The sequence below is a fragment of the Solanum dulcamara genome, chromosome 7 (genome assembly GCF_947179165.1).
Source record: "Solanum dulcamara chromosome 7, daSolDulc1.2, whole genome shotgun sequence".
NCBI classification, from domain to species: Eukaryota; Viridiplantae; Streptophyta; class Magnoliopsida; order Solanales; family Solanaceae; genus Solanum; species Solanum dulcamara.
Window position 1 is genome coordinate 32002801 of NC_077243.1, and position 11804 is coordinate 32014604.

Here is an 11804-nt window from a genome sequence, read left to right on the forward strand (position 1 = left end):
TTTGTTCCTCCATGTGACCATGATTGTGATAGATGGAATGTGTACGGATTAAGACTGCATGATTGTATTCCTTGAGAAGTTCTTGTTTTAAAAATATACATGTTTTACTGATTGTTGATGGAATATTGTTTTTCAATGAATTAATTCCTCAAACACATGAATTGAACTACTTGTTTTACTTAAACCCTAGAAGTATGTTGATTGACATTGAATTGTATATATCTTAAGATTGAGTCTAGAGCCTTGAATTATGGATGTACGATTGTGATTGGAACATGAGTGTGATGATAGTAATGATAGTATCGACAAATTGATAGTCTTGAATATTGTCATAAATGATTGTGTAAAATCTCTTTTAATTACATGATTGAAAACGATTGGAAAATTGATTGGTTGAAGGGATTGATTTGATAGAATGAATGAATTGAAAGAGTCTAAAAGAGACTTATTAATTTGGTTTGATTCAGATTGATTTTCTTATGAGCTTGAGCCTTGGGAGGAGTATCAAACACCAAATTGGATAACAATAAGTAATAACTTGAACCCAATAACTATGTTGCCAAACGTAGGAGAGGATTGAACTATTAAAGTCGGATGTTTCCAAATTACTGTCCTAACATGATAGGACTTGATTGGTTATAGATCCATGATTGTTGATTCGTTCCTACCCTGGCAAGGTATGAACGGATGTGGCAATAACGTCAGTTTTTATACTATCACTGGCTCATAAGTGATAGTTGTTGGATAAGAAAAACTCCCATATAGGTCTTGATAGTACTCTGAGTCAGATTGGATTGGATTGTATATGATTGGTCGTGTCTAAATCATATTCTTGTTTAGACTTGGACATCTTGATTGAGTTGTTCCTTCTTCTGAGTTGATTTGATTCTGCCCTGATGCATGTTTTATTTTGCAATTTTACATACTCGTATATTCTATGTATTGACGTCCATTTAGGCCTGCATCATTTCATAATGCAGAGAGAGATAGTAGAGATCATCAACAGGTACATCGTTGAGGAGCTATTCTCTTCTAGATAGTTGGTGAGTCCTCCCTATTTGTTGAGGATATCGTAGTTATGTTTTCATCTTTAAGTTAGATTTCCTTTATTTGATTTATGGTAGCCATTAACCTTTCATTGGCACCTCTTAGATTGTTGATAGTTGCTTCATAGACTAAAGTGTTGATGATGTTGATTTTTTTTCATTTTAACTAGTTTCATTCTTACTATTTGTTGATTCGAGATGGTTGGCCTTTGGCCTTATTTATGAGTAGTATTCTTGTGATTTAAGTCTTCCATTGATAGAATGTGATTAAATGAAAGGGTGATTGGACCAAGTGGTTTGCTTGAAGACCAGCAATGGTCTTTGAGTGCCATCCATGTCTAGGGTACCCTCTCGGGGTGTGACATCGGCAAGCAGTATTGACTCGCCTTTCTATTTTGGCGAGTCGCCAATCCCTCATTCTCCTCACCAATCTTCCCTGCTCCTGAGAACCCTTCTCCTTTAACCTCTCTGAAGTTTTAGGCGAGGTGGGCTTGCTCACCTAGTAAACTCGGAGAACCACCAAGCCAGCTCCTCGCTCGCCTAACTCCCTAACCACTGAACTTCCCTTCTATGGTGACTTGGCCAGCTCATGGGTTAATAGGCTAATCACTCAACCAGCTTGGCAGGTCGCCAATTCCATTAGATGAGCTTCAGGCTCTAGTTTTCCCAACTTTTGCTTTATAACTAAAAAAATTCAACTTTTCAAGTTTTGGGGCCTCACAATATCTCCCCCTTAGAAACATTCTTCCTCAAATGGAACTCAACTAGCATAAACGCAGTAGGAAAAGAAACATAGAAGACCAACATGAATGTAACATTATACTTGAAATGCATAAATCATGATAATTTCAACTTAACATAAATCATAGTTTTTTTAAAAAAAGTCAATTTCATGAATATGCATGCATATGAGAAACATGAGAATGACTTAGAAACTTGATTTTGAAGGAGTGATCATGGTAGGAATTTAGTACCTAACGGAAGAAAATAGATAAGGATATCGTGACATCACATCAGTTTCGGTCTCCCATGTAGCACCTTCAACCCCTTGATTTCTCCATAAAACCTTAACAGATGGATTTTCTTATTCCTCAACTTATGAACTTGCGATCTAGAATTTCAAATGGAACCTCCACATAAGATAAACTCTCCTTCACACCCACACTATCCAAAGGAATAATTGATCTAGGATCACCAACACACTTCTTTAATAAAGACACATAAAACACCGAATACACTGATGCTAACTCTGAAGGCAAATCCAACTCATATGTCCACCTTGCCAAATCTACTCAAAATTTGGTATGGGCCTACATACCGGGGACTAAGCCTCCCCTTCTTTCCAAAATGCATCATATACTTCATGAGGGGTATTTTCAAATAAACCTAATCATTAACCTCAAACTCAAGCTCTATTCTCCTTACATCTGAATAGGACTTTTCTCGACTTTGAGCGGTCTTTAAGCTCTCTCTAATGAGTCTAACCTTATCCATGGCTTCATGTACCAACTTGGGTCCTATTAAAGAAAATTCTACAACTTCGAACCAACCAATAGGAGACCTACATCTCTTATCATACAAAGCTTCAAATTGAGCCATTTAGATGCTAGAATGGCAACTATTACTGCAACCAAACACAATCAATGGTAGATGCTCATCCCGATTTCCCTTATAATCAATAACACATGCCCTCAACATATCTTCCAAAGTTTGAATTATCCTTTTGTCTTGACTATCTCTTTGAGGGTGGAAAATGGTACTTAGCTTAACTTGAATGCCAAGATCCTTTTGGATGACCGTCTGACCTTTGTAGAGGAGCAGTTTCCATTCTAGCCATAGATGTCAGAAAGCTGAAATTGAGAGCCATTCTTGTACTTAAGGTCCGGTAGAGGCACCGTCCAGTCGAGGAGGCTACCTAGGAGACCGAGCAAGATATGTAAGAGAAATTCCCCAATTTATTTGAATGTTCAGGTACTTCTTGACTCTTACTTTTGCGGATGAAAGTCTTTTATAGTAGCGGATGTTATAATGACCCTCTAGGTCATTTTTTCCTTAATGTACCCTTTTCATCATTTAGAGCATTCCTGTAGCAACCCCAACTCATTTATGACTTGCTGACATGGACAATTCGGTAACTTGGTCATTCATTTTGGATTTTAGGCCCATTTTTTTATTTTGGAGCTTTTATAACTTGAAAATTTGATTTTGGTCATTACTTTAGGTAAACGACCTTAAAACAGAACTCTAATGTTCCATCAGCTTCAGAATAGTCAAATTAGACTAGTAGCATGGTTGGCACAAGTATTGAAGCAATTAGTGCTAGTTTAAGTCTATTTGGCATTTTAGCCTTTGAAATTTGGCCACTTTGATCAACATTCTTGGAAAATGTACTCAGATGATAATTTCGTCAATGTGGTTAGTTTTAAAATGTCAATCTTAGTCGAGAACGATGCTTTATTTGCTTTCCAAGGCTTTTGGTCTAATCCCAAGGCCCATTGTGGAATTTAGCTAAAAATAACATTGTGTAGAACCCATTTTTTGTTCAAAATGACCCCGTTTGAGAATTTTGAATGTGTCATTGATCTGTAACGTCAAATTTTATGGGGTAGCATATCTCGTGTGCGCACACGGGGTTTTGGACAAATCCCTAACACCCCATCGGAGATTGGACAATGCTAAAAATTCCATGTTGCAGTTGTTGCTGGTGCAAGTAACTTTCTTCATTGTGATTGCAATGGAGCCTCCACGATCATGAAAGGTCACTATTCCAGAGCATCGCGATCTTGTGGCTCTTGGCGGCGATCGCGATGAAGAGTAGACTAGGAGTTGACTCAGTTGGTCTTCACGATCGTGGGACCTAGCCTTCGCGATCTCTAGGGTTATTTTGAGGGATTATCGTGATTGTGACACATGTCCCCATGATTCCAATAGGTAGTTATGCCTTGTCTTTTATTTAAAACATAGACGCGAACCAGTCCTCTTCTAATATTTCATAGTCTCATATCTCTCTCATTTTTGGATAAAAATTGGTGATTCAAAGCCTAGGTTGCGGGTAATTGATTGGAGGAAAAGTGGGTAATGTCAAAAAGTCTTGGGAGGCATTATTAGAGGTAAAATTCTTGAAATAGATGCTTCAATTGTTGTATCTCTTAGATAAAATAGTAAATTTTAAGCTTGTTGTTGTTTGGGCTAATTCAAGCCCCAAATTGTGTTCCTTTTTGGAACACAAGTTTGGAGTAGTGTTTAGGATCTTTTTACGGAGTTAATTTTTGAATTTCCAGAGCGGGTCTCACATTTTTATTTTGACTCTGAAACTGGTCTGTCTCTGAATTTAGTAATTCTAGTGTCAAAACAATCGTATTAATGTTGTGTATCTATTTTTGATAGCGTGGCAGCGTTCAGAGGCCTTTGGAAAAGACAAAGCTCTGATTCCATAATTTTGGAGCACGCCTGATCGGCTTGAAGGTAAGCTACGGTTTCCCCTTCTTTAGAACGAGCATGGGAATGTAATTATGTGTTGATTAGTTGGAATTTGGGATTGGATATTATTGGATCATGCTTAGACATTTAAAAATCAGGATTTAGGCATTTTCAAGGTATTATCAGGTATTTGTGAGCATGCTACATACCTTGTGGTGCATTTGTATACTTGTTTTATTGTTCTTCGAAGAATTCTTGGCCTTAGTCTAGGTGTGACTAGTGCTTGCCTTTTAAATGCTTGATTCAGACCCGATAGGCCTTAGATTAGAGAGTAGGTCTTGGTAAGGACAGTAAGCATTACAGACCTTGGTCTTGGGGAACAAAAGTCAGAGTTCAACCTACTTGAAAGCTTTCTTTAGCCACTGAAATCAGGACAAGCCTGCCCCGACATCATTTCGGCTGGCTTAAATCCCTGTAGACTGGTATAGTAAACTTAAGTCTGATAGTTGGACCTTATCTAGGTGATATGCTTGCTCCGATGACAATTTATCCTTACTTTCCTCATTCTACAGCTCCACGAGTTTCAGCGGCAACACCAGATTTTGTTCTGTGATTCAAGATAGGCTTGGGGTTTAGCTCTGATGGTCTTATTGATTGAGTAAGTGTGGATGGAAATCCATGGAGTTTTCTATCTATTGATCTTTGGGAGAACTTGCAGTAGCTATATCGGGAAACTTTGTTAGATATAAAGATTCAAGCTCCGAACTCGACTATATTGACACCTTCTACGAGCATCCGGCTAGAGGTTCGTTGTTAGTTACTTGATACTTGATCAGTTACCTGGATAATTTCTACGAGCATCCGGTGAGAGGTCTGACTTCCATACTATTAGATTCTACTGGATTGGATTGAGGTTCTGGTTCTATATTCTCTGGTCTTGAGTTCCCAATTTCAATTCTTAGTAGTTGTTTCTATTCTGTGTACTTGTTAGGCTTATGGGGTCAGGTCGGATTTTTATTTAAACTTGCACACAAGTATACCTTCTAGGCTTATGGGGTCTAGTTAGGTGTAGTTTAGTTGTAGATTACTTAGTTAGTTCTTTCTATTATCGTGTGCATTTCTTTACTTTACTTTAGACTTTTTCTCTTGATGTCACACCCCGGGAGGGTACCCTAGACATGACCGACATTCAGAAACCATTGCTGGCCCCAAACAAACCACTTTGCTCATTCACCCATTCAAACTAATCTACGGAAGGTCAACCTATACTGGACATTTAACAATCTTCATCAATAAGTAAATAATAAATTGAAAATACTCAAAGTATAATGTAACTCTACATCATAAACTCAATAATAAAATTATGGTTCTAAAACAGACTTTGAAAGAAACCAAATAACTTGACTCATACTCGGTCCATGAGGCCTCTAAATACTAGAAAGGTGTTAAGTCAAGTTCAAGGATACCTCAAATGACTATCAAAAGAATGATAAATGAAGGAAATAAAATGAAGTCCTCTGCAATCAAGGAGGTCTCACCAAAAGGTGGACTGGATCTAGTCTTCAATGATGCACCTGTTGAGGACATCTATCACATGTATCTGCATTATAACACAAAGTAGGTCAAATGGCATCAGTACATAGAATGTACGAGTACATAAAATGGCTGGAAGGAAAAAAATCAACAATACTCAATTTCATGCAACTCAACTCAAGGGACTTACTCTGAAATGACTCAACTCAATAAAGTATGAGGTAAAGGAAAATAATGCTTTAAATAATATGTAGTAAGAGACACAACTCAATATATGAAAGTATGATAATTCACTCTTTGGGAGGTTCTCTAACTAACAACTATCACTTATGAGCTAGTAATGATACAATGCTTAAGAATTGTCGTTGCCGCAGCTGTCCAATATTTTGTCAGAGTAAAGGACACTCAATTCAATGAATCCAAAATCAATGACAATCCATCATTTTGGAACTTGATTAGAGGCATGACCTCTATCCTACATTGGTTACGTAGTTTATGGACTCACCTCAAATTGGTGCTCAGTACTACTCCCAAAACATTGTATTATGCTCATATAGTAAATAAAATACTCAATTAGCTTATTTAGTCTCTTTTGGACTTAGCTCAAGACTCAACTCATCTCAACTTAAAGAATATATTTAAAGCATAATTTAACTCCCCAACTCAACGTCGGAATAGATATTTAAAATGTTCAACTCATTTATACTCAAAAATACTCATGTTCAAAATAGTAGAGACTTCTCAAACTAATGCTCAAAATAATAACTAATAGACTTCTCAGACTCATTTAAAATCAATGCTCATGCTCTTTCCAAACTCAATAAACTATGCATAGACTCAGTTTAGAATCATACCTCGTTTAATGCATGAAAATCATTCTCATCAACTCAAAATAAAGGTATGTTAATATAATGATCATCAACTCAATTAGGATTCATGTGAATGCAATCATGAACAGAAAGCTCAAGAATTTAAGGTGTAGGAACAATAATAATCTCAATGCATAATTATATAGAACTCAATGAACGAAAAAATTACTCACTCGAAATTCAAAAAAACTAGGACAAAAACTCAACTCAACTCTTTGACGATAGAATTTATATGTAGGGTGCATGGATGAACTCAATCCAATGTTATAATTAGCCTTACATACCTGGAAATCGAAGAAATGATTGAAGCTTGAGGACTTCGCTTGAAACCTTAAACCCTAGTTCTTTCTCCTCTCCAATCCTCGCTCTCAAATAATCTAAGTGTTTATGAGGGCATAAGCGTATAGGGAACTATTAAAGGGTCTTAAAGTATCCCCAAAATGCTAGGGTTTTGATTTGGGGAAGGGTGAGAAAAAACCAAACTACCCTTTAAAAAATCGACTCTGGCCGTCTACTAGTCGTTCTTACAAGTCGTTGAGGATTCTACGAGTCGTAGGGACAACTTGTAAGCCACCCCAATACTTTTTTTCACAGAACTCAGGACCCTTCCTGCAAGTCCTTTCTACGACTCGTCGAAGCTTTGACGAATCGTAAGGTCCACTCATCCTGTCAACTTTTGAAAATCTGAGACTCTAAAGTTTCTCCATGGGTCCGTTCTACGAATCGTAATGCCTTCTACGAGTCATCCTGTTGACTCATATCAAAAGTATCGAGTCTTGTATTTTTCATAAATTAAACAATGACCCTACAACTTGTACCTATGAGTCATCAACTTCTCTACGAGTTGTCAATACACAAGTAGACTCACTTCTAGACTTGGCCAGTTTTGAAACCGCAATGTCAACCCTACGAGTCCCTTGTATGATTCGTAGGAGTTTCTACGACTCGTAGGTCGACTCGTAAAAGTAGGCACAACTCACTTTTTCTCAATTTTCTTATGATCCTCAAATTTAGTCTAGGTTAGAATAACACGGGGTGTTACACTTGACCTTGATTTTGTTCTATTCTCTCATTTCATATAGCCTTTACTTGTCAAGCTCAATAGGCATATAATGCCTATTGGGTGCCTGTAGTTTTGGTACTCATACTACACTTTGCATATGTTTTCGTGATGCAGGTTCAAGCATCAACAGACAACATTGATTCGAGCTTGGAGCGGGATCCGGAGACGGGGTGAGCACTTGGCATTTTGTACTATTCTTGTCTTCATCTGTGTATATATAGACTAGTCTTTTGCTTTTTTGAGATATGTCTTGTTTTAGTGGTCCACTTTTGGGACTGGTACTAGTGACTTCTAGGTTTTGGGAGAGATCAGTTGTATATATTCGTTTTGGTTTGTCTTCTGCCTAATTTAGCTAATTATATTGGAATTGCTTATTCTTGCTTTGTTTCTACCTTTAAATCCATTACTAGTCATTTCAGATTACAGATTGACTTATCTATTGGTGGGTTATAGTAGGTGTCATCATGACCTGAGGAATCGGATCGTGACATTTATGCACATTTGAGTCAAATTTATTTCAATATTTTTTATCCTATTGAAAAGAAAAAAATGATTGCTATAGACTAACAGGCCCCCGATTCTTGCAATCAAAAATTGCTCAATCCAATTATTAACATGGATTAACAACATTCTAAGATTCTTGTAATTTCTCATTTACTTAAAAAAAAATAAACTTTATGAACATTAAAATGTATCAATAGACACCAAAATATCAAAAAAAATTGTTTGAAAAATAAAATACTTGAAATATAGTATATTTGATAGTGATCTTTATAAGTTATTAAAGTAAATTTAAAATTTTGTTGTTTTTTTTAATTGTCGTGGAAATTTTCTCTTTGTAAGTTAATGACTTTCTGTTTCTAGCTTTGTACGTGTATAAATAAAGAAATATCAAAATAATAATTATGTTATTGACGAAAAGTAATTTAATTATATATTTTTTTCTAAATCCTAATAAATATATAACTTATTATCCTTGCAAATGATTTGAAAAAAATAAGATTTTTTTTTATAATTTTGCAATGAACTAAGGGATCGTTGGGTGTGAAGGATAACACCAAATAATCTCGGAATTAAATTATAGTGGCACTTAAGTTGGTGTTTGGTTGGCAAGTCCAGAATAACTTATCCCGGGATTAATAAATAGTACCGAGATAAGTTATCCGTCCTCTTGGGTGGTATACTAATCTCGAAATTAATATATCCCTTTAAATAGTTTTTATACCACATTTTTCACATTCATATATATACACATTATTTTCAATACAATATATAACAACATTCACTCCTTATTTTTATGATAATTCTTAATATTTTTTCTATTAAAAATTTACATTATATAATATATTTTTTATTTATTAATTTATTTGACTAATTCTTATGTTTATTTATATTTTGATTTCTCATAAATTCTTTTTTACTTTAACAAACTTAAAATGAAAATTCTATTTTTAAATTAAATAAGAAGAAAGTTTTATTTTTAAATAAATACGGGCATCATTGAAATGCACACATAAAAACATTTAAGGTAAAGAAGATGAAAGTCTTATTTTAAGGATGAATATTGAATAACTAGCCTGCAAAGAAAATTTAAAATTCTAAATAAAGTGAAGGGTATTTTCATAAACAAACAACTTATTATTAAAATTTATGCAATACATATTATTTTGAATATAATAAATCAAACACTCAATAAAAAATAATCTCAACATAACATATTTCATCAAAATTTGTATTCAAACCAAATGACCCTTAAGGAGATTAAAATGCAAATCATTGTAAATAATATGTTAAAGCGCAAGTCAGAAAAAAACTCATACGTTAAAGTGTAAATTGATTACATTTTGTAAAAGAAAAAGGGTCAGATTTAGAGCTGACAACCTCACGTTATGAAAGTGGTTGATATATATTTTGTTGTTACACAATGACCCGTTTATATCCTTTTGGTCTAATGGGAGTGAAAAAAAAAATTAATTTATTTATTTATAAATAAAATTTATTACTCTGATGGTCTATTTTGTTTTCCATTCATTTTCTTGTAAAATTTATTATAGATGCCTCATTTTTATTTTAAGAGATATAAAAAATAAATTATAATATAATTGTAAATTTTTTTCCTTATTTTATCCTCATATTTTTACACTTAAAAATTAAATAAATAAGAATGTCAAATAATAATAATAAGCAAATAGATCTATAAGTAAGATATTTAAAACTCAAATTAGGGGTTATCAAGAAAGTTAAAAGAAATCATGTGTGAAAAATATTAAATATACTTAAACTTTGTTAGAAAAATCATATATACCACTACATAAAAAAATTTTATATATAAAAAAGGTAACATTTTCACTGACATTAAATAAAAAAGGTCTATTAGAACTACTTTTGTGGTGATAAAATTATTATATAAGTCACCTTTATAATGATAAAAGTAACATGTGATTCACAATATCTATTCTAAATTACAAGATTATCTGATTCACATTTATAATAGCTATATATCACAAGAATGAGAGGTATATTAACCCATTTTCTTTGCAATATAACAAAAAGGACCCCGACATCTTCCTTTACCAGTTTTTTAATCTCAAAATAAAGTTCAAAAAACTTGGCAGCTATTTTGAAAATTAAATTTTGAGAGTGGTTAATGTGTCAAAGCATCTCCGTAATCTACTCAATATGTTACATAAATTATAGCAACAGTGGGCACACATAATTTAATTTAACATTACATCTAGAATATTATTGTGAAAGAAAATTTTTAGAAAGTAACATTCACCGAAATTAGAGACTTTCGTCGCTAAGAAATGAATTGAGGTAACCTCCCAAGCAAAAAGTTCATCGATCCTATCACTCCCGAAAAGAAAAAGGGAAAAAAAGAAATCAGGAGTTCTTTTGGAAATATACAAAATTAATCTAATTAAATAGTCACAATGATTACAAGTTGGTTGTAGGCATGTTCTCAGCGATTTGTGCAAGTGACTGCAAATTGCAACGTACAATGGTATCAACGAATACACACGTTTCTTCCTTTGTATTCCCTGCAGGAATATCCACTACGTACGATTCCACTACCACCGTTCCCTTATCATCATCTGCTGGATGCAGCGTAGTCACCGACCGGTAATTGTTCAGCCTGTGATCTCCCCCGACGACGCTGAAACTGATGACGTGTTCCTCATCGTCTAAGATTTCCAATCTCTCCGTGCTAGAAGCGGCAGGAAGGCCGGAAATTACGCGAACCTCCCTCAATGTGCCGACGTTTCCGTCTCCTACAATGACGTGGCAGCTCTTGAGGAAATGCTTATACGCTTGCGGATTGTCGAAGCGGCGGACTAGGGACCACACGTCGTCGATTGGGGCGGAGATGGTCTGTACCACGGTGGAGCAGCACTGATTGGGGCTTACAGCGTGGGTGTGGTAATGTAAGTGGTTGTCAGGAACAGAGAAAGCCACCGGGATAATCCATGTTGGCTGAGGCTGTTTGTGGAAGTTTCCGGCGAGAGTGGTGGTGGTGGTGGGGTTGATCCTCTGAAGCTGAAGTGAACAAGGCATATTTGTTACTTCTCTCTTCTTCTTCAAAGGAGAGAGGTGAGGAAGGAGTATACTCTTTAGAAATACCAATGGTGATAGATGCGTATATATACAAACGAATATATACAGAGAGAAAAAAAAAAGGTAGTGTTTATTAAATATAAAAATACTTTAGTCGGTTACAATTTAGGTGACATATGATAATAATGAGTTGAAAGATATCATTACCAGCACTATTTTTATGATTTTTTGAAACGTCTTATGGATATAAAGTTCGTCCTTCCTATTTAATGTCTTAATTTTTTTTTAGTTTATTTAAAAATATTATTATTATTATTA

General features: G+C 34.8%; 1 protein-coding gene across 1 annotated transcript; it reads right to left on the minus strand.

Annotated features, from left to right (window-relative positions):
* Positions 1 to 10576: 10576 nt before the first annotated feature.
* Positions 10577 to 11579, minus strand: LOC129895316 (abscisic acid receptor PYL4-like). The gene has a single exon (XM_055971014.1). The coding sequence runs from the start codon at positions 11484 to 11486 to the stop codon at positions 10869 to 10871; it is 618 nt and encodes a 205-aa protein (XP_055826989.1). The 5' UTR covers positions 11487 to 11579; the 3' UTR covers positions 10577 to 10868.
* Between the last annotated feature and the right edge of the window lie 225 nt (positions 11580 to 11804).

Excerpts from the sequence above, each read along its gene's own strand:
- LOC129895316 (XM_055971014.1), bottom strand. The coding sequence starts at position 11,486 with ATGCCTTGTTCACTTCAGCTTCAGAGGATCAACCCCACCACCACCACC.